General features: G+C 38.3%; 3 protein-coding genes across 4 annotated transcripts in view; all 3 read right to left on the minus strand.

Annotated features, from left to right (window-relative positions):
* vps13a (vacuolar protein sorting 13 homolog A) overlaps positions 1–6,841 on the minus strand; it is a 35,909-nt gene extending 29,068 nt beyond the window's left edge. For both annotated transcript variants that reach the window (XM_063898131.1, XM_063898130.1), the window contains exons 1-16: positions 6,667–6,841; positions 5,936–5,979; positions 5,806–5,848; positions 5,627–5,722; positions 5,286–5,387; positions 4,847–4,956; positions 4,676–4,735; positions 4,480–4,539; positions 4,206–4,286; positions 3,686–3,743; positions 3,302–3,429; positions 2,969–3,075; positions 2,688–2,859; positions 1,078–1,140; positions 383–515; positions 83–177 (exon numbers count right to left, since the gene is read on the minus strand). In XM_063898131.1, coding sequence (XP_063754201.1) covers positions 83–177; positions 383–515; positions 1,078–1,140; positions 2,688–2,859; positions 2,969–3,075; positions 3,302–3,429; positions 3,686–3,743; positions 4,206–4,286; positions 4,480–4,539; positions 4,676–4,735; positions 4,847–4,956; positions 5,286–5,387; positions 5,627–5,722; positions 5,806–5,848; positions 5,936–5,979; positions 6,667–6,766 — 1,452 coding nt within the window. In that variant the 5' untranslated portion in view covers positions 6,767–6,841. The remainder of the gene's footprint in view (positions 1–82; positions 178–382; positions 516–1,077; positions 1,141–2,687; positions 2,860–2,968; positions 3,076–3,301; positions 3,430–3,685; positions 3,744–4,205; positions 4,287–4,479; positions 4,540–4,675; positions 4,736–4,846; positions 4,957–5,285; positions 5,388–5,626; positions 5,723–5,805; positions 5,849–5,935; positions 5,980–6,666) is intronic.
* Positions 6,842–8,115: 1,274 nt separating this feature from the next.
* LOC134873679 (C2 calcium-dependent domain-containing protein 4C) lies at positions 8,116–9,459 on the minus strand. Its single transcript, XM_063897481.1, is given in 2 exon segments — positions 8,116–9,119; positions 9,121–9,459. Coding segments are annotated over 2 exon segments (1,257 nt in total). The 3' UTR covers positions 8,116–8,201.
* Positions 9,460–19,703: 10,244 nt separating this feature from the next.
* On the minus strand, positions 19,704–20,663 carry foxb2 (forkhead box B2). Its single transcript, XM_063898100.1, has one exon. The coding sequence runs from the start codon at positions 20,661–20,663 to the stop codon at positions 19,704–19,706; it is 960 nt and encodes a 319-aa protein (XP_063754170.1).
* Positions 20,664–20,811: the final 148 nt, after the last annotated feature.

The following is a 20,811-nucleotide window of genomic DNA, read 5'->3' on the forward strand; positions in this document are numbered from 1 at the left end:
GCTATTTGATCTTTGTTTGTGTGGGTTGGTGAGCCAGTGTATTAATTGTTGACAGGTGGGTGTCGGGGGGGAAGTGACTCACATTCTTTGGCAGGTTGGGATTTGCAACGGTATCACTGTATCCAATGGCAGTGTAGAGTTTGGCTTTCTCAGCAGAAGTTAACAGCTCATCAAAACCTAAAACAGAGAGACAGAGAAGGGGGGATGAATGGAATAGAAAGTATGTGAGGAGTAAGAAAAACATAAGCATAATATACAAACATAGAGTGCTTGTACAAAAATACACTGGAGCACTTCGCTTTGGTTCTGTTAGCCGCATATTGTCTTTTAGAATGTCTTGCTGTTTTTTTATTTATTATTTTGTATTTATTCTAACTCCTACCTCCAGTCTTGAGCTCTTTTGTTTCTGTTTCGGCCTCTCCTCCCCAATTCCACATCCAGTTCAACCAACCCTGAGACTCCTCCTCCTCCATCTTTAGCCCTGGACGGTAAATCCGTAGACCTGCTTTGCTTGCCTGGGGAAGTAAAAAAAGACAGTTGACAGCTTATACTTTTTTTTAATATATATTTATAAAAATGCTGTGTCCCATGAATGAATCCGAGACAAAATATTATTTTACAAGCCACAAATATTTATATGCAATCAATTGTATTTGAAATAGTCTGTGGCAAGATTGCAATCTATAGCTCAAATGTGTGCAGAAAAGCTAAGACTATGTAAGACTCAGAGGTGCATCTTAAGAGCATAATCCTTCAGCACATGAGTCTAAACCTAGAACACAAGATGCCACTGCCAATAACTGTCACCCCTGCCTGTTTCGTGCTTAGTCTTGCATCACATAAGATGGTGCACACGGTACTTTTAAATAATGAATAGTACCGTGTATCCTTTTTTATGTCTATTTTTGTAATCCATCAGCATGATTGGAAATATATGTATGTATTAATCACTGTTTTGCTGTGTCTTTCAAAAGTAGAATATAAGAAGATGTTAGCTTCAGTGTTACAGACATTAGGAATCACGCCACAGATACAGTACAGAGTAGAATACAGTTCAGTAGGTGAGACAGAGCTTACCTCCACCTCAGCCTGCTGTCTGGCCAACGTGATGTTAAAAATATCCAAGGTCTTCTCAGGCCTCTGAGAATAGACACAGGACACGCTCATTAGCTTTTAGCGGCTTCTTGCTTCTTCATGCAGCGATGCATTGATTACTTTATGTTCATTATTAATTACATCAGGAGGAGATGACAGCTTACAGAGCAGTGAAGAGACAGAGGAAAAGACATTTTGATTTAGCGACGTAACTCACTGCAGTACATAACCTCAAACGCAATTCGATCAATCCTTTTAAAGGGTTGAACACCAGATAAGTGGGTCATTACCGCTAGAACAATGCATCACTTGAATGATATTGAGAAGGTATATAAGATTAATTAACTACTTACATACTATATAACATTTACATTTCATACAGGCAATAAATGATGTTCACTGAAGCCAAGTAGGTATTTGCCAGTGTACAATTGGGCAGAAACATCAGGTCTGAACTTGAATAGGAAATAATTCCCATCCATCCATCCATCTTCTCCCGCTTATCCGTCAGGGTCGCGGAGGTAACAGCTCCAACAGAGAGCCCCAAACTTCTCTTTCCCTGGCCACATCAACCAGCTCTGACTGGGGGATTCCAAGGCGCTCCCAGGCCAGCGAAGAGATATAATCCCTCCACCTGGTCCTAGGTCTACCCCTCGGTCTCTTCCCAGATTGACGTGCCTGGAACACCTCCCTAGGGAGGCGCCCAGGTGGCATCCTCACTAGGTGCCCGAACCACCTCAACTGGCTCCTTTCAACGCGAAGGAGCAGCGGTTCTACTCCGAGTCCCTCCCGGATGACTGAACTTCTCACCTTATCCCTAAGGGAGATGCCAGCCACCCTGCTCTTTTCGTCACAACGGTGCGGTAAAGCGACTGCAGTACCGCTCCCGCTGCTCCGATTCTCCGGCCCACAAGACCCCGAGATACTTGAACTCCTTCACTTGGGGTAAGGCCTCATTCCCTACCTGGAGTGGACAGTCCATCGGTTTCCTGCTGAGAACCATGGCCTCAGATTTCCCACAATAAATACATTTAGAGAGCCAAATAGGTGTATAACTCAAGGCCACACATGTAGCCAATAACAATTACATTTAAGACACATTATGGTTATGCAATGGCTGCCTAAAATCAAAGAGAACAATGATTTTAACCTTCCCTTTCCTTTTCTTTCTACTTTATCCTCTTTCCTCACAAACACTCATTTCAAATGTGTTAAATTTAAATAATACTTGTTGGCATGACAGATACAGAATCTTTCAAAGCACTTTGAAGAAAAAAATAATATATATATATACACATGACAAATAATGGTGGCAAAAACATTAAAAACCAGAATTAATTATATAGGTATATGGAACAAATGTAATAATTGTATCTTGCTGAAATCAATGCATCATGATACATGAAAAGAGATTGGATGAGGGAGAAAAGACTTACATTTATCTAGAACTTGGCAACATTGAAAGAAAACTACTCCTTATATCATATGAGGGTCCCAGTGCTTCATACATGAGGATCTTAAGAGATAAAAATAGAGAACTTGATATATCCTCCTCATCCTCCCCCTGTCAGATCTGTTCAGCTCTCTCTCACCTGTAGTGCCTTGAGCAGGTCCTCGCTGGGTTTTTTGCAGGTGATTTTGGTCTTGTACAGCTCTCTGTAATACTTGATCGTCTGCCGGTGACTGCGAATGTGCTGCCAGGACCACATGTGGAGACGAGGCTTTACATCCACCTCTAGGACGCTTGTGATCATGTACTTCCACCTGCAAGAAGGGACCATCGATGCACACAGTCAACTGCACAATCCGCAATACTAAAGTTCTGAAATGTCGTTCAGCATTCAAAAAAGTCAAATGGTGAAAGAGTTCTGACCATATGCAGGCATTTTTGTGAACCTGGACCTCAGGTCTGTACTTCCTGTACGGCAGATTGCGGGACATCAAATCCACTGATCCCAGCAGCTCCAGGATGCTAATGTACTGGAAAGAGAGGAATTTGGCAATTACACATGTGCAAAGAGTCCTGACAGAAATAAGAGTTATCATCACTGAACAACTCTTTAACTGTTTAATCCTTGACATTTTGAATTTATTTTTCTTTATTCTTAGTTTTCCTTAACTTCTCTTCCTTTCTCTCGCCCTAAAAAACAGTTTTATGGACAGGCTTTGCCTTTTACATAGACAAGTTTATACACTACACACTTACCTGGGGTCTGTTGAGTTCAATGGCCACCTCACTGAGATTGACCATCAGGTCCACTTTGGGAGAGGAAAAGTCCACATCCGACCTGGGATTCATCCGCAGTTTAGCGGCCGCTGAGATGGGACGAAAAACTGTGGACCAGCAACAACAAAACATTATTAGAAGCTGTTAAAATTAAAGTTATTCTTATAAACTTTAAATGTGTACATTGATTTATGGACCTGTATTTTAGTGGAGTATGTTTTAGATAGCAAAGTTTGCCTTTCAAAAATGCCAAAGATTGTGCAGACAACAAAAACTCAAAAGGGCCGAAATCTGTTAAAATATGTTGGTGTTGATGGAGCATCAGGTTGTGTGAAGTGCATTTAGATACAGTTAGATACTCACTGAAGTCATGGCTGATGGAAAGAGAGTTGTTTGCATCGATGCTGCTCTGCAGACATTGCTACATGAAGACAAAGGTAAAAAAGGAACTTCATTTCCATTTCATATGTTTTCATTACTCATCATTTTGAATATTTTCTTAACCTCTTTAAATATTTAATCTCTTTGTGTTACCGCTTTAACAACATCAAGAATCAAACAATCACTACCAAACAATAATGACCATTGTACCCATTGGCTGTATTCTAGGGAGAGCCTTTGTGCATTAGATGAAAGGTTTACTTCATCTGCATCAAACTCAGAAGCATTTGAAGAAGTATATTAACGGTCTTCCACAGACATTTTAAAAAGCAAATGATTTCAAAGGATTTTTTAAAAAAAGGCTACATTGAAAGGGTTATGTAGCTTGAAACTGAAAACTGGCTGACTAAAAATGTCATTTATGCTTACACTAACACTGAATAAAACAGACTATGGCAAAGGCTAAGGCAAGGTACAACACAGCATTAATTGTGATACTCACCAAGGCTTCCTCTGCATTGTGATTGGAGAAGAGTAAAGAGTTGACATTCCAGTAGGCAAACAAGTTGTCTAGTTGAACCAACTGAGAAGAGAGGTAAACACAAAGCAATTAGAGTAGTGCAGATGCTTACCATGAGGAGGAAACATATCTGTCACAGTGTACAATTATTTCAAAGGATGGGACCTAAAAGTGGGGTCATGAGTAAATATGTTTGGTTTCTAATTGTACAGTGGGTACAAATAAGTTCATCTGATTAATTTGTTGCTTTTCTCACCTTGAAGAAAAGTCGGGAATTCTCATCCAACAGTCTTGGATTCCATTTCTCATCACATGTCTGGAGAGTTCAAACAAACAATGTTAAAACTGTATTACATAATGTTTAAGTTTGAACATAAAATTCACAACACCTTAATTACTGAATGTCATATTAGATACAATCTAAAAGGAGGGACCTTAAAAAAAAACCTTACCTGAAGGCTGAGGTTTTTAAGTGACACTCCAAATGACAAAGGACAGTTTGGATTGGTGACCTGTGGAAAAGAAAACAGTTGGAGATAATCTCTTTCTCTGTCTCAAAACAAATTTGAGCAATGCTGTACAATCAACACATATGTGAGGTAAACTCAAGTTTGAATACTCACATCATCTTCATAGCGTACGTGGATGTTAGAGATCTTAACTTGCAGGTTTTTGATGACCTGAGTTACAAGCTTCTCTACAAACGTGTCCTGTTTTTCAATATCTGGATTCTCTGTCCAACAGAAACAAATGTTATCAATATGAGACCTTAACGGGTCCTGCAACGCACCCCAAGCTTAACTTTAGCTAAAGAACTCTGAGTGCTTGCTCCCCAATAACTATGTACAAGATGATAATTATACATTTTCCTAAAACTGCTTTATAAACAACATGTCATCTCACCAAAGGTAGGTGTCATCTTCTATTTTCAGAACACACACACACACACACACACACACACAGACACACAGACACACAGACACACAGACACACACACACACACACACACACACACACACACACACACACACACACACACAAAAATCAAAGCACACTCCTGACCTTGTTCAGCAGCCTTCAGCTTTGTCTCCTCTATCCGCTGTAGCTCCCTCTGACGAGCTTCCTGTAGCTGCTTCTCCTCCTTTTCTGCATCATACTTTATACCTGGATAGAATGAGGTCAATAGAAATGATTATCGGTCTTCACATCGGTTTTGGGCTTTGCTTCAAAACAACACACGTAATTTAGAGGACAATATGTTTACTTTGTTTTCATTTTAACATTGACATGCATCAAGTAATATCCTTTAGGAACTGTATTAGTCAACTGAAATGGTGGTAATAAACAGTATACACTATACTGTCTATGATGATGAATTAAATCTTGTATTTTATTTATCTTACTCGCTGTGGGGACTATAAGCAGATACACCCCATCCAGTGTAGCCTCTACAGACTGTGTGTACAGGTTCTTCCATGGGATCTTCAGCTCAAGCCGTCCTATTAACAGAAACACAAAGTGAGAAAACCTTTTTCTTCAAGGGCAGGAATGTTTTAATTTCGGACGGCAACTACAATCTCACCTATATGACCGGCTCTCACTTTAAAAGGAATGTCAAGTTGACTCTGTAAAAAAAAAAACAGTTTATGAATGCACACATCACATAATGCATAAATAACAAACATCATTTTGCACATTTATTAGCAACTTACCAAGGCATTTTCCTTTATTTCAAGATTTCTAAGAACAGCATCACCTGTGATCAAAGGAGCATTTGTTTACTGATAGTTACTATGTACAATCTGATGAACAAATCGATGATATTGTATTGTGGCTCATAGAAACACAGTCCAATCAACAGAGGAGATATCTGACCTAAGTATCGATTTAATTCAACACTCAGATACCGAAAAACACAATATAAAAGCCTTTCATTGCAGGTTTGGTAAAACGAAAGCACGGAATCGGTCGTTAAACTGGTTTACAAATTGCTACAAGTTTGTACATGTTGAGTTTTGCCTCCGACAGCTCTCTTATAATCCTCTCATTTGCGCAGACAGTGTACAGAGCTGGGTGTGTCAGACTCTACGCCGAGTTTATGAAAGGGAATCAGTATGAAACGCTGTCTTGATCCCAGACTGTCACCTGGCTGTGTGGAAGGGTGTGGACCCCAAACTGCTCGCTTCTGTGAAACTCCCACTAACCAAACATCCTTGTCGTAGCAAACATGGTACGTTATTGAAAAGATAATTGTAGCATTCAGAAATTAACAATTCTGACCGACATACCTTTACATAGTGGACACTAAGAAATACCCAGACTGACACTGACAGCTGAATGCTCACACGAGTGGTGACTAACGTATATTAGCATTAGCATTAGCTAGCTAGCTTGGTGAGCGAGCGAGCTAGTCCACGGTAATGACAAACACAAGTTCATTTACCTCCCCATATGCCAAGCTTTAGCTGTGAGCTGTCAAGGTTGACAACGTAGTCCCCTAAAAATCGATTGAGGACATCTACCACCAAGCTTTCGAAGACCATGTTGGCGTTAATCTCATCTATTTGTAACCATGTTTACATTCTGTCAGGGTTTGTCGCCTAGTCGCCAGATTAGGACGTCCTGCTGTGGGTGGGTCTTTGACGTCATCCCGTACCTGCAATACCATTGGTTACTTGAAAATTCACCCTTATGCAACTCTAGGAAAGAGGGGAAATGGGCATAAGTAGGCCTAAATGGCTAATTGTATTCCACAGTTGCTGCCTTTAATTGTTTATTATTTGTTGAACCTTTGTTTATTTAGCCTAAAAGTTGTCATTGACTTAAAAGGTGTCCTGGTCGAGAATACCAGTACAAACACTTAAATAGCCCTTATTTAAATGATTAGATCCTAAAAGTTGTAATAGCTGAATCCAGACAAAGTTTGCCTTATTTTAAAGGACGAAGCGGATTGGCTAGAACCATGACTATAAGGCGGGGTTTAGCCCCTATGCGGAACTTTACCGGACAGTCCCATGATGTATGGAGGTTCCGGGTGAGTTTTTTTTTTATCTCTGCACTTGCACCACTGCAACTTTCAAATGAATGAACGGTAAACTATCTTCTTTCATGTGTCCAGTTTTCTTAAATATGCACGCCTCTCTTTTTCCAAATTTACGTCAGGAAGTCACGCTTACCGCGGGACAAATGCACCCACTGCTGCAACACTGGGAAAGAGGGTAGGCAAATAAATAGTGTATTTTTCTGTTATTTGGTCTTTGTCCTTTATTAAACCGAAAAGGTCCAGTTTATACATCCAGGCCGTCCTGATCAAGACGGCAGCATAAGCATTCACATTAAAACGTGTTCACATGTTAGAACTATAGCGGTACATAAACGCAACACAAGGGAAATAGTAAAAGGTAGGCATAAAGGACATACCATGGATATCAACACACTTCCACTCATATCAAACATTGTGTAATACAGCAACATGTTTCCTTCAGGGCAGTTTTTTAAAGAGACTTCAAGTTTTATAATTATGTTGGTCAGATGTGCTTATTATATTGGCAAAATATGGACAAATTCATAACCTTTATTTTTGGATAGATGATTAATGAAACCTAACAGTGCATTGATTATAACCATTTACTTACAAACAGTATGAAGATGTTCTCTAACTAGGGAGACTGGTGAAACCGGATATCTAAAACAAGGTAACCCCACATAAACATGCTACAGTTGACACTGCAGTTTGAATAATGGTTTGATACCAAAAATACATTATATTCTGTATACACTTTGAAATACTCTCCCCTTGTCCTAGACTTACTATCTTGGAACTTGGAACATAACAGCTGCAAAATGGTCATACAACCTTCACAAACTATTTTGTTTTTAATATCCCTCTCTTTAACCTTTCTTTCTTTGTACACAGTGTCATATTTATATCATATGCTGTCCACTCTCCAAATTACACAAAATGAGTTATTCATCAATTCATTTTTTAAGATGAAGTAACTCAGACAGTGGTTTTGTTACTGTTCCAATCACTGTTTCTCTCCTCATCGTACCAGCTGCAGGTTTACCCACTACTTTCAACCTGAGCTGCAGCTCCTGCAGTTCCTCTCTTCTGAGCTCTGTGAAGAAAAAATCTTCTTTAAACACAGGGCTGCAGCAGTTCCTGATGGTGGCGCCCTCCTGTTGCTGCAGCTTCCCTGGGATCAGACACAAATTCACCGCACAGTTCAGGGTTCGTCTGTCACTATCATCCCATAGACCTTCCACAGACTCCACATACACTCTGATGGTGGAAAGGGATGAAAACTTATTGGTGGAGAATGTGGTGGCCTCAGCATAGAGGTGCACTCTTCCTCGGCCCTGCAAAGTGAGGAAGTGTTCGTGCTGAGGTCTTTCCTGGCACTGCAGGACATCCGGCGGGAAGAGAGCAGGTGGAGCTAAGGTGAGTGAGCTCCCCTCTAAGCTCGGAGGGCTGCTGGATGATGTTGTTAAACTTAACCCCCCCCTCTTCAATCTCACTCTGTTCTCCCTGCTGTTAATTAGCGACGGGCAGGATTTTGCTCCTTTAAGATGGCCACTGCCTGGTGGTAAGTGGAGGGAGGATTTAGCACTATAAGACAAGCTAAGGGGAGAGGAGTCACTGGAAGAAGGTGTTTTACTTCCTGTGCTTCCTGTCTCTGACAGGCTCTTGGTTGAGCACAGAGGGAGAAACCCCAATAACGTTTTCTTTGGCAGGTTTGTCTCTTTTGCCAGTCTGGGTGCTGCATTAGGACGGCTTCTATCAAACAAGTAAACAGGGCGCTTTGAGTGGAACAAAGACTCCTTTCTTCGAGTGTTGGGGCTCTCATATATTCCAGTCAGGCCATACCCCTCTGCAGAAAATGGCAACGGTTTTTTTTATAGTCTTCAAAGTCATTGATGCATTTATATTCTTCTTCTTCAGGTTCTCTGTCTTTACATATGAAGAGTGTGACAAGGTGCTGCTCTTAAGTGTATGATCCTGATAAAATGGAAAAGGTGCTGTTTTCTTAGCTTCCATCGGTTGGCTTCTCTTGCAAAGCCTGGGGGGCAGGCAAAACTCTGGGATTTTGTCTGGTGTGAGGATGTTGATGTGCAGATTTTGAGAGGGACTGGCCTTAGGAGAGAGAAAGATGTCCTCCTCACTCTTCCCCATGTATCGGCTCAGCTCTAGAGGAATGCTCTCTATACTCTCCCTTATCTTCTCGAGGACCAGCATATTTATTTTCTGAAGATTTTGTACAAAGTGAAGCCCAGTCCTTTAGCAACTAGAATAAAACATATTAATGTTGTAAATCAAACAAACAGTGCACATATTTCATAACTAGAAAAAGTTCTAGATTAATTTTAATTGTGAAATTACATTTTCTTCTTACCTGCTGTAGTCTCGATGTGTCCACCTTTTGAAGAAAGGTCTGTATTAGTTTGAAGGGTCTGTGACAAGGACTTGACGATGATGGTTTTAAAGGTGAGGGAGAGGCTCTGCATCACTGGTTCGCCGCCTCTGCCTGCGTCAGAACACAAGCCATACACGTACATACACACAACTACACACAGTGTATCAAGTCACTCAGTTTCGGCTAGAGACTGGGTGGGTGGGAATCCGAATCGGGTGCATTGATGGGCATTGAGTCGCGCTCCATGAAATAATGGCATCTTTCCTATTGATTGAATTTACGTCAACACTGAAATGTGCCCATCATACTGTAAATAGAGACATAAAAAAAGCAAATGTTTGATTATCTAAATTTGACTTTAACATGCAGCTTTCACATTTAAAATACAATTTTAATATTTTCAAATTAAAACTTTGGTGCAATTATATTTTTATATCTGCAGTCAAAATGTAAAGAAATCCAAAGTTTTAATATTAATTAAAAGATTAAAAGATTATATAGTTCGAACCTATATGTTCCTTTCCTTTAATTTTGCCTAAAACACATAGCACATTTTTGAAGTGTGACTTGTTGTTACCATGTAGCGGAAGTATAATCTCCTTTTAAAGAAGCTGACCTCTTGTTCAAAGGTGGTTCAAAGACAGGAGCGTACCAGGCCTACTGAGAGCACCCCCCACCTCAAACACCCATTGACCTTAAAACAGCTGGCCGTCCGGACGCATAACTGACCTGATATATACCAGGCAACACTTTACTTTAAAATGTCTTTCACATTTTCAAATAATTAAAGGAACATATGATTTTGTGTTGATCCTTAAAATAACTTATATCAATATTTCATGTCAATAAAACCAATACTGTTTAGAATTGCTTTAACAAACACCTTTTTATTATTATTTGAACATGACAGATATATTTAGATGCATACTTGACTCCTTTAGCAGAAAGAAATGTGACCTCCAAACGTTTTTGTTTGTCACTACTGCGTGCAGCACTCATGGAGAAATGAACTTCCATATATTTAATTACATTGAATTCAGAATCCACTAAACATTATTTTGTTAATTCAGTGTTATTGCCTCCCTGAAGAAAAATCCACTAATCCATAAAACAGTGTCATTTCTATCCAAGAACATCTGTCATGTTGGTAATGGTTTATTCCATGTTATCAAATGCTGGCATTTTATACTCTTGCTCTACACAGATGAGGCCAGGTAGCCGAACTTGAAGGCCATTTACACAATGTGAGTATTTCAACCACAAGAGGGAGTAAAAGGATTAGATTAACTGAAAAGCAACCTTACATTTATTAAAGACATCAGTGAGAAATACTAAATATATTGCATATTGTTTTAACATTTTAATATTATAGTTTCTAAAAAATAATCATTGAAAGAAATAAAAATCCAAATTTAAGTAAAATTGTTCAAATTCACATTTTTTTTAATTCATTAAAATGATCCTTTCTTATTGTTCTAAGTCAACTTTGATAGAAAAACAACATTCCTGCCTGGATGCTTGCCTGTTTGCACGCACTGTGTTTGTGACATCGAAGTAATATTTTCATAAGGAGTCAGGGGCACCCAGAGCACCACAGGGTAAGGAGGCGTGATCGTGAAGATCGACTTCATTACACCAATAAAAAACTAGAGTGCTCTCTGTAATGGGGAGATAAATGATTGGAAGTCAGAGAAGGACCTTTGCCTTTAACCACTGTTGCCAAACTCTTAACCGCTGTCACGTGCATTAATGTTAATACCTTTTTGTTCTGGATCTCTGCATTTAAAATAATACTTTTTTTTTTGTTAGCTCCTTGGGTTGAAAAAACGTGAACTAATCAACCAAAATGCTGTAACGTTCTTATGAATTATGAATGAGCCTAACTTATAGTGAATGAAGATAGTGAAACTCCAAAACCTAACACATTAGTTTTTAATTATTTCTTTAGAGTTACACTTAACAACCAAGCCCTTGCACGACCGCTTACATGCATCATAATTACATTTACTCAAACACATAGTTACAGCCTCATTTGCCTTAATTAGGGAGCAGGTCAACCGACTTGTGGCTGCTGCAGAGATTAAGGATCAGTCTCTGAGAAATTTAAAGCAATAACGACCCAAAATGAAACCACCCTCTGTATTTATATAATTGATGTAGAGACTGTAACTTCATCCCACTAGCCACCTGCCCAGAGCTAAAAGTGACCTTTTAGCCTTACTTTATGACGAAGAAAGCACAATGGAAACTTGTCATTTTTTTCATTGAAGTTTGGTTAGAAAAATTACTCCTAAGTGTCTGTGGTCATTCCATCTGAGTAGGGAATGGTAGAAGAAAGATCAGTCAGGCAAATATTTGGTGATTCTATGAGGTTAATCTTTCTTTAAAGCATCTCTAGCTCATATTTCAAATGATAGATGAGTTTCATGCTTTCTGTGTATCCTGCTTTATTGTCAGTTTGCAATTTGAAACTCTCCTAAAGATTTTTTTTAAGTTCTTTTTAGAAGATAATTGGCAAAACATTACACCTACAGTATATTACCAAACAAACATGCATTATTTAAAATGAACACAGTTTTAGCCAAGACTATGAAGTCTAATATATTTCAATATATTAAAATCATCGTGACAAAAACAATACACACAAAAAAAGAATAAACCATTCAACTTTGTGTCGCATGCAAAAATACATATTGTTATTACTTTAACATACATGAGGTAAAATGTAAAAGTGTTTTACATTGCTTAAATGTTTGGTCAAAAACATAAAATGCACATGTTTATATTCCCTTTCTTCACTTATAGTTTTAGTGTGTCACTTTGTATAAGTTCATGTAACCACACAGGTCCTCTCCTTAGCAGTTTGAGTAAGCCAAACCTTTGTTATATGGTTTTCTCTGTAAGACTGCCAATTATTATGTTTTGACATTGTGAGATAAGATTTAAAATTCAAGTACAAACTCTGAACAGGGGAAAAGCTGATGACACACTTTGTTAATTTCCATTTCACTTTAATCACTATTATTTAGCAGTCACATGAGGCTATGGGAGGCTAGCACTTAACCTCTGATGAAATTGCTGAAGTTTTTTGGCCAGATAACTTCTTTGTTTGAACTCCAAAAGAGAAAGTGAAAAAGTAGAGAAGTCTGAAAGGAGAAATATTGGGAAGGAGGCCAGAAACGCTGAACCATTGACCTCTTTTGAATTAATAATAAAATGTAAAAAAGGCTAATAAAGTGTAATAATTTGGGCCAATAAAGTTAGATGGCAGATTAAAGATGATATGAGCTTCGTCAGAAGACCTTACATCGAGGACAGTGCAGAGACAATTCACTTCAGCCAGAGGCGGCTGATAAAATTTGACCCCAGATCAGTGAATCATTGTCGAATTATTAAGGAGAAAGGGGGAGACAGAAAAAAGGGGGGAGCATACTTGGTGGAGAAAAAAAAGGTTACAGAAAAGAAAAGGGAGAGAGGAAACCAAACAAAGGGACAGAGAAGACTGACAGAAGACACACAGTAGGGAGTGAGGAAAACAGAAAGGGGAAAAATGAATGTTTTGAGACATAATCAGAAAACGAGAATGTAGTAAATAATGGAGAACAGCGAGGAAGAGTTACAGCAATGCGCAGTAGTCCAAAGTGACCTGTCATTATCACTTGCTCTGCTGGCATCTTCTCTCTGTCTCCAGGCCTGATGCCAATATGTTAATCTCCCTCAGGTGGCATGTGCCTGATGACCCCTCGCCCCACTAATAAAGACCACAGCACTGATTATGGCAAAGCGACCGTTACAAAGATAAGAGCAGATGTAGCCGTATGCCGGCTGCCTGTTAACACTGAATCATTAATACTGTATACTGTTAAAAGTTGTCACATGTACCACGACAACACAACAGTATAGCCCCTTTCCTATTGGACAAAAATATTTTTTTACACTCACTTATATCTGGCTTTTGTCTTTAAAGGTTACTTTCTGCATTCCTTATAGTACAAATGGGTATTTATCTCCAACTCCAGCAAGTGATGGAAACATGATAGCTCAGTGGACTCTCTGATTTTGGAAAATACGATGAATTTGCTCTCCTCAAAGTTTCCAGACTTCATTTTTACAGAATCAATAGTTTATTGATTCTGTAAAAACACACATACACACACACACACACACACACACACACACACACACACACACACACACACACAGTGACACACAACCAGCACCAGACACTTTCCATCTACAGACACTTTCTTTCCAGTTGTTGCTATGGACAATGTTTGCACTACTCGTATTTATTTGTGACGTCATCATATTCATACATTATCATATACTCATCTGTTTTTAATCTACGACACTGATATTTTTATATGTTTTTTAATTTACCTTTTTGGTCTTTATTTTGTGTATGTTTGTATATACAGTACATAATTGTTTCTATATATTTTCCAACAGAAACTGAATTTCGGTCTCCCTGTTTGTAACACAATCAGATATTTATAATAAAGTTGACTGATCTTAGAAACTTAATTCAACATCAACACAAATAAAATAAAATGAATCAAAGCCATCTTTACACTGTTACAACAATTACTAATACTGGTTTGAGATTTGAAAGAGAGTCTCAACAGATATGCAACTGCCTGTTCATTAACCCTGATCTCCCACATCTAAAAAAACACTGCATGCGCTAATTTTGGGAGGAAAAGCCTCTCCCTCATACAACGGCTAAAGCTGCTCAGCAACCAGCAGATCAGAACAGCACTAAAATAATGAGTTAGAATACAAAATGTCTGTATTTAATTGATGCCATATTCAGATGATTGATGAAAATCCAAAATGGAATCCAGTTCCATTGAGGTATATAAATACTAATTTGGATTATTCAGAACTTCCACTGACTGCTCATTCTCTCCGGTGTTGTTATAAGTAAAAATATATAATTAGCTGATCACCAATAGCATCTCACGTTACTGCATGGTGGGTTGGACCTTCAGTATTTATGTTTACACACTACAGGTCTTTAAATTAACTTAATTAAAATGTGGATGAAAGTGAATGTGGTTTATGTGAATGCAAAAGTCAAATAATTTCTGTTGTGGAATATCAAATCAGGACACATTAGCAAATTGATTTCAAGACAGAATAATAGGATAATTAATAGCACATTTAATTTTCCTTGTGTAATACTTTTGCTAATGGTTTACTGAAATGCATTATTACTTTCTCTTACTTATAGCACAATCTTTCCTTAAATAAGATCATTGCAGCAGCAGGTGAAACACAATGAAATAAGGGATCTACATAATGATTATTTTATATTTAAACTAAAAAGATATATACACTAAGGCCATACATCAACTTTTTCCCTACATTAATATACTCAACAAACAACAACATTTTCCACACACACAACAACTCCAATAACAACGGGGAATCTGATAGAAGGTAACATTTAGAAGACCCTCTTAAATCCTCTCTTTATTTTAGTTATTTGCATCCCATATGGGAGAGCTTAGTTCCTATACCTTACTTGGATCTTATTTTATTAAGAATGTAGTTTGAATATAATTATTTGTAAGGTAAAAATGTCTCCTCTTTCAAACGTTAAAAAAGAAAATACAAACAAATACAACGAAGGAGTCAGTCCATAAAAATGGGAATAGCTGGACTGGGAGGAATGTCGACTCCTTTTCATGTTGTATTTATCTTCACAACATTATCGATCAAATACAAATCAATTCACGTTTGGTAAATTGTCTCTGAAGTCTCTGTCTGTCTTTCTGTCTCTTTTAAGGTCCTCGTGTACAAGTCTTGTCAGACTGTAGTAGGAGGTCAGCGGTCCTCTTGTAATCTGAGACAAAAGAAGACCTCTTAAGAATATTACAGTTTCATTAGTTTTGAAATAGGGTATCAAGCGCTAATGACCTTGTATAGCCGTACATCTCTCTTTCACAATGTCCTTTCCTTTATTTCTTCCTTTCTTTGTCACCCTCTTTACTTTACTTCCTCTGCTTATTTTACTTCCTTTTATAAATGTGAGGAAGCCTGAGCCCATTTTCAGTAGTGAGAGTTTCTCTTCAAATTTGCTTCTGTCGCTGTATTCATATTTTTCAACCAATGATGAAAAAATTTGATGCGTTTAAACTTTAATATGAAGGACTTTATGAAGTTAATTTGGCAGATGTCTGTTCTCAGATGAAACTGTTAAACTCAGTTAGTAGTTGCTGTATTACAGTTTATCCCTTCCATTAACTGTTGAAATGGCTCCACTGAACAAGGAAAACTTGCACAGCAATTATAGGTTTAAAGAAATTAGAACACACTTCTGTTTTCTAATGTCCCCAATATATTAAATACAAGCCTGCCCTCTGGAACAAAGAATAATATTTAAGGTTGCTCATGTTCGTGTGTGTGAATGTGTTTGTATGCAGTGCACTTGATTTAGTGAGCGGATCAGATCAATGAATTAAGCTGCAAATTATGATGGCCTGCTCTTGCTGGTCATTAAGAAAAACGCATGTAGAATTTGCCACCCTGGCCCCTATGAAGTGCGGGTAATTACCACTAATGTATCATCGCCTATTCAAGAACGTAACGTTTCGTTTCGGAGGGCGACAGTGAAACACCTCTGACCTAAATGTTTCAATTATTCATAAGACTCCTATTATTCATTTTAAACTCATATTTCACATGATTAACAGTTTTCATATTAATATCCCGTACAGTTTTGTAAGTACTAACAGTTCACATAGAGTGATATTACATTTGTATTTTTCAAATGAAACATCATCGTATCACTGTCAGCCTTTATAACTGACGCCTGATAGAAGGAAAACAAATTACAAACAAAAACACATTTTAAACTATTTTTCTTTACTCAATGGTTTTTACTCTCAGTTAGTTGTTGTATATTGTATGCTTTTAGTAGCTTTAGTGACTGAAATATTTAGTTGGAAATGTTTTAAAGGCCTTAGGTTTTGATTCTTTAGGCACATTAGAATGTATTGTAAAAGCTAATATTGTGTTGATGTAAGGGGTGTAAAAAAGTCTTAATCCTCCATTTGTAGAATAACATTTCTCATATATTTAGAGAAGAATCACAAGCTGGTGATAAAAAGGGGAGTTCATTATTGTCTAAGACGTCCATGTGATTTTATATTAAAGCATTATTTTTTAAGTAGATAACCAGTTGATTACATAGAAGAAGACTTAATATTAGTTTTGGAGTGAGACCCGACACTGAACACTTCTCTGTAATTTTGATTATTTATTTAATTTGCTGTATTTACTTTAAAATGCTTTACATGAGTTTGACATGACATTTAGCTCCTATTTCAAATTCATATCTACAAAAACATCTTGCGCATCCAAGTTACAGATCAGCTTCATTTCAAGTGAGGAGAACTTTTAGTGCGCTGGCCTATTTCCACTGATTTAAGATTTCTTTTGATCAATTAATAAGAAATAACAGTATCTGACGATTACATTTGAATTGGATATGGGTTTTTTTAGGGTGCATAACTGTTGATGGTTCAATCACTTCCAAGTGCAGCTGTTTTCAATAATAGTAACGTTTAATCCAACTTTTTTGTATACTACCGAAATATCACGGAAGCTGTATATTGTATACACCACACACAAATCCAGACACAGGGTCGGATTTAACTTTTATGGATTTAAAACAATAACCGCAACTTTCCTCCAAAAATAAGAGCATCTACACTTTTATCAATTTCTTCTGAAAGTCATTTAACATATGCTGTTAAATGCTTTGACATAACCAACACAGTGTCTACCCTTGTTCAAAATAAACTGCACATATACCTCCAATTAGCCTGTGCATAAACACATGTGCCCATTAGGGGACCTCATGTGATATTTTGATTCCAGAGGCATCTTAGTACGGTGTTGCGAGGACAGAGGATCATGGAGGGTAATAATGGCTGCATTATTACTCCTCTTATTGTGTCTTAATTAGTGGCATTTAATTACACACTAATGCAGTGAGGGCTATTAAAGACATAGAGGCCTGCTGATTGGGGAATTAAGGCAACACACACACACACACACACACACACACTCACACACTCACACACACACTTCACAGGCACTTTTTTCACGACACAGAAAATAGTTCCTTTTAACTAGGAATCACAGGCACCCTGTGGTGAAAGTGTGTGTGAAAATGTGTGTATGTAGATAAAAGAAAATGATAGATGAGAAGAGATAACCTAGAGCAATAGAAGAAAACTAGAGAAAATGAAGAAGAAGAAGAAGAAGAAGAAGAAGAAGAAGAAGAAGAAGAAGAAGAAGAAGAAGAAGAAGAAGAAGAAAACAGAATAAAACAGGATGATTAGGATGACAGAAGAACATATGTGTAATCACTATTATACTGCATGTATCCTGCTTGTTAGCAATGAGGCCAAAATAGCTTTTAATTCCTCACTCCCACGCCTCTCCTCCACTGGTGCATCTAAATTATTTGTTCAGACGCTGGTGTGACAATAGTGTCGGCTTTGGGAGCCTTTGGGATGCTAAACAGGGGACAGGACGTTGAATATAAGTCATTTTTAGAGGGCTGGACCTGGCACTTTGTGCTGGCTGGAGAAGAGAAGCTTCAAAGCTACTTTTAAACAAAAGAGCAAAACTTGATCTGATAACCCTGCCTGCTTTTGAAGTTATGCATGTGAAGATCATATGCATGTAACGAATTAGCCCAAATGCCAATTCCACATGTGATTCATGTCAAGATGTCGCTGTCATGAGTGTGGATACATAATGATTAATTGTGGAAGATGATAGCTTGGCTTTAGTCTCAATATGTCTTTGAGTAAAGTTTGTCTCAGCTAGTTTGGTTTTCTTTTTGGTCTTTCGCTTGAATTTGGGGAATCACATTTTATGTTAAAATTATGAACATTTACTCCATCCTCCTGCTAAATTGTTTAATATGTATATATATTTCCTCTATAGTTAGATGTTCAAAAGAGGAACCTGACAGGTATTATAGTAAATTCAAAGTTGTGGAAGCTCAAGGAACTTTCATGTTTTGAAAAAGCAAAATGATTCCCAGATTCCCTCTTATCATTATAACATGACCCCTTTGCTTTTGCATTCTAGTTTACATTCAAAATAATGAGTGGTCTTAATTAAATGGTCTATTGTATTTAAAAACTCCTGGTAGGAATTAAGGGAAAATAAACATCAAGTCATCAATTATGAATTTCTGAGAGCAACTGGATGTGCTTTTATTGTTTGATGTTTAATGACTGTAAAATGAACAAAGGGCATATATACAATATTTAATAATTGTGTGTTTTAAAATAATATCCATAACATACTAAACTCTGGAATTTGTTAATGAGTGCACTTGAGACTGTGTACTTTCTTTGGCATCACATTATCAGTGTAATATAAAGAATGCCCCCGTTTCATGAAATACATCTATTTTTGACTTCAACTACAATCCGTGAAAAGTGAGCCCCAAAAAACGTGTGGATTTAATCCCATTTTTAAAAATAATTACAACACCAAAGTAGATTTGTTTTTAAGTTCTTTATGAATATTCTCAGATAAATATTGTTATAATACAAGCATAACATTTTCAATTTACTATTAAGTAACACACAAAATAAGTGCAACAGGGCTTTAAAAAAACAAAAAACAATGAAGAACTATTTGTCTTAAACCGATCGGCATGCCAGATTAAGATAGAATCAATAGAATAACAGCAAACAATATAAACAGAGTTGTTGGTTTGCATTGTAAATCATTTTAGATTGTTTGTGTCCTAAATCAAAGACTTCTTTGGGTTCAGCGCCTTTTGTCTGATTGTATTTATCAGTGCCACATTACAGTATGTGGTAAATGCCCTCACAAATTGTGCAAATAAATTATGATTTCAATCAACATGGGTCTAATGAAAAATTCATTTCACAGCACAATGTTATACTTAGTTTTTACAACTCTCCCACAGCTGCACAGCTGATAGGCATATTCTGTCTTACTTAATGCAATAACAATGTCCTTCTTTTTTGCGTTACTTTTCAAAAATGACACGCAATTTACCCGGTTAGGACAGCAGAAGAGCCGGGTGTAGCGGATTTCCTTTCCCTTCAAGCAAGTCGCTTTTCTCCATCACTGAGACCGGTGAGCAAAGCTGGGAAGGGCCGCTCTGCAATCCCGTCAAACTGGGCACGGGCCCCAGGGATGGGGTGGGTTTTATTGGCACAGGTACGGCAGGAAGGGTTTGCCCGTTGGCATTGTGGTACAGGCCCTTCGCTGACATACTGAAGGGTGCATACTCGGATGACCCGGGGACGTGCACTCCACCCATGGACTCTGACAGCATCCCGACATGCGGCCACATGGAGTTGACCACGCTGCTGAGCTGAGGGGGCACCGGGTACCCCAGGTGATGCATGACTGAGGTGAGGGGGAGCCCGCTGGCCATCACACCCTTGTAGTCCCGTCCTATAATGTTCTCGATGGCGAATGGGTGTTTAAACCCGCCGGACTGTGCGCACGTAATGCCCCCATAACCCTGAAAGTGTGGGAGCCGACCCACAGTGCTTGCCGGGCCGGCTTGGTGCTCATGATGGCCGGATGCTGTGCCCAGCTTGCTGCCCGGGTGGTGGTGGTGATGGTGAAAGTAATGCATCATCGGGGAGCTCTTGCAGGCCATTTGCTCAGCCCGAAGTATTTTGAAGCGCTTTCGTCTCCTCAGGAAGCTGCCGTTCTCAAACATGTCACCGCAGTCCGGGTGGAGAGCCCAGAAGCTGCCTTTCCCGGGCTGATCGGGCCGCCGAGGTATCTTGATAAAGCAGTCGTTAAAGGACAGGTTGTGTCGCAGGGAATTCTGCCATCGTTGAGTATTCTCTCGATAATACGGAAACCGGTCCATGATGAACTTATAAATGTCACTCAGAGGCAGCATTTTTTCGGTTGAGTTTTGGATAGCCATCGCTGTCAGTGATATGTAGGAGTATGGAGGCTTCTGGTCGCTGTAGGAGTTCTTCCCAGGACGAGGCATGACTGGTTACTGTTTTCTTTAAGTTTAAATTGTTAAATAAAACAGCTTTAAAGATATATTTTAAATGCTATATTTTAAGTAGCTAATTTGAAAGGTTTAATTTCAGTCTCCATCTGACGAATCTGTTCCAAAGTTCTGTGCCATCTGA

This window comes from Eleginops maclovinus, chromosome 12 (genome assembly GCF_036324505.1).
Source record: "Eleginops maclovinus isolate JMC-PN-2008 ecotype Puerto Natales chromosome 12, JC_Emac_rtc_rv5, whole genome shotgun sequence".
NCBI lineage: Eukaryota > Metazoa > Chordata > Actinopteri > Perciformes > Eleginopidae > Eleginops > Eleginops maclovinus.

What these genes read in the sequence shown, in the direction of transcription:
- foxb2 (XM_063898100.1), bottom strand. Translation starts at nt 20,663, where the DNA reads ATGCCTCGTCCTGGGAAGAACTCCTACAGCGACCAGAAGCCTCCATAC.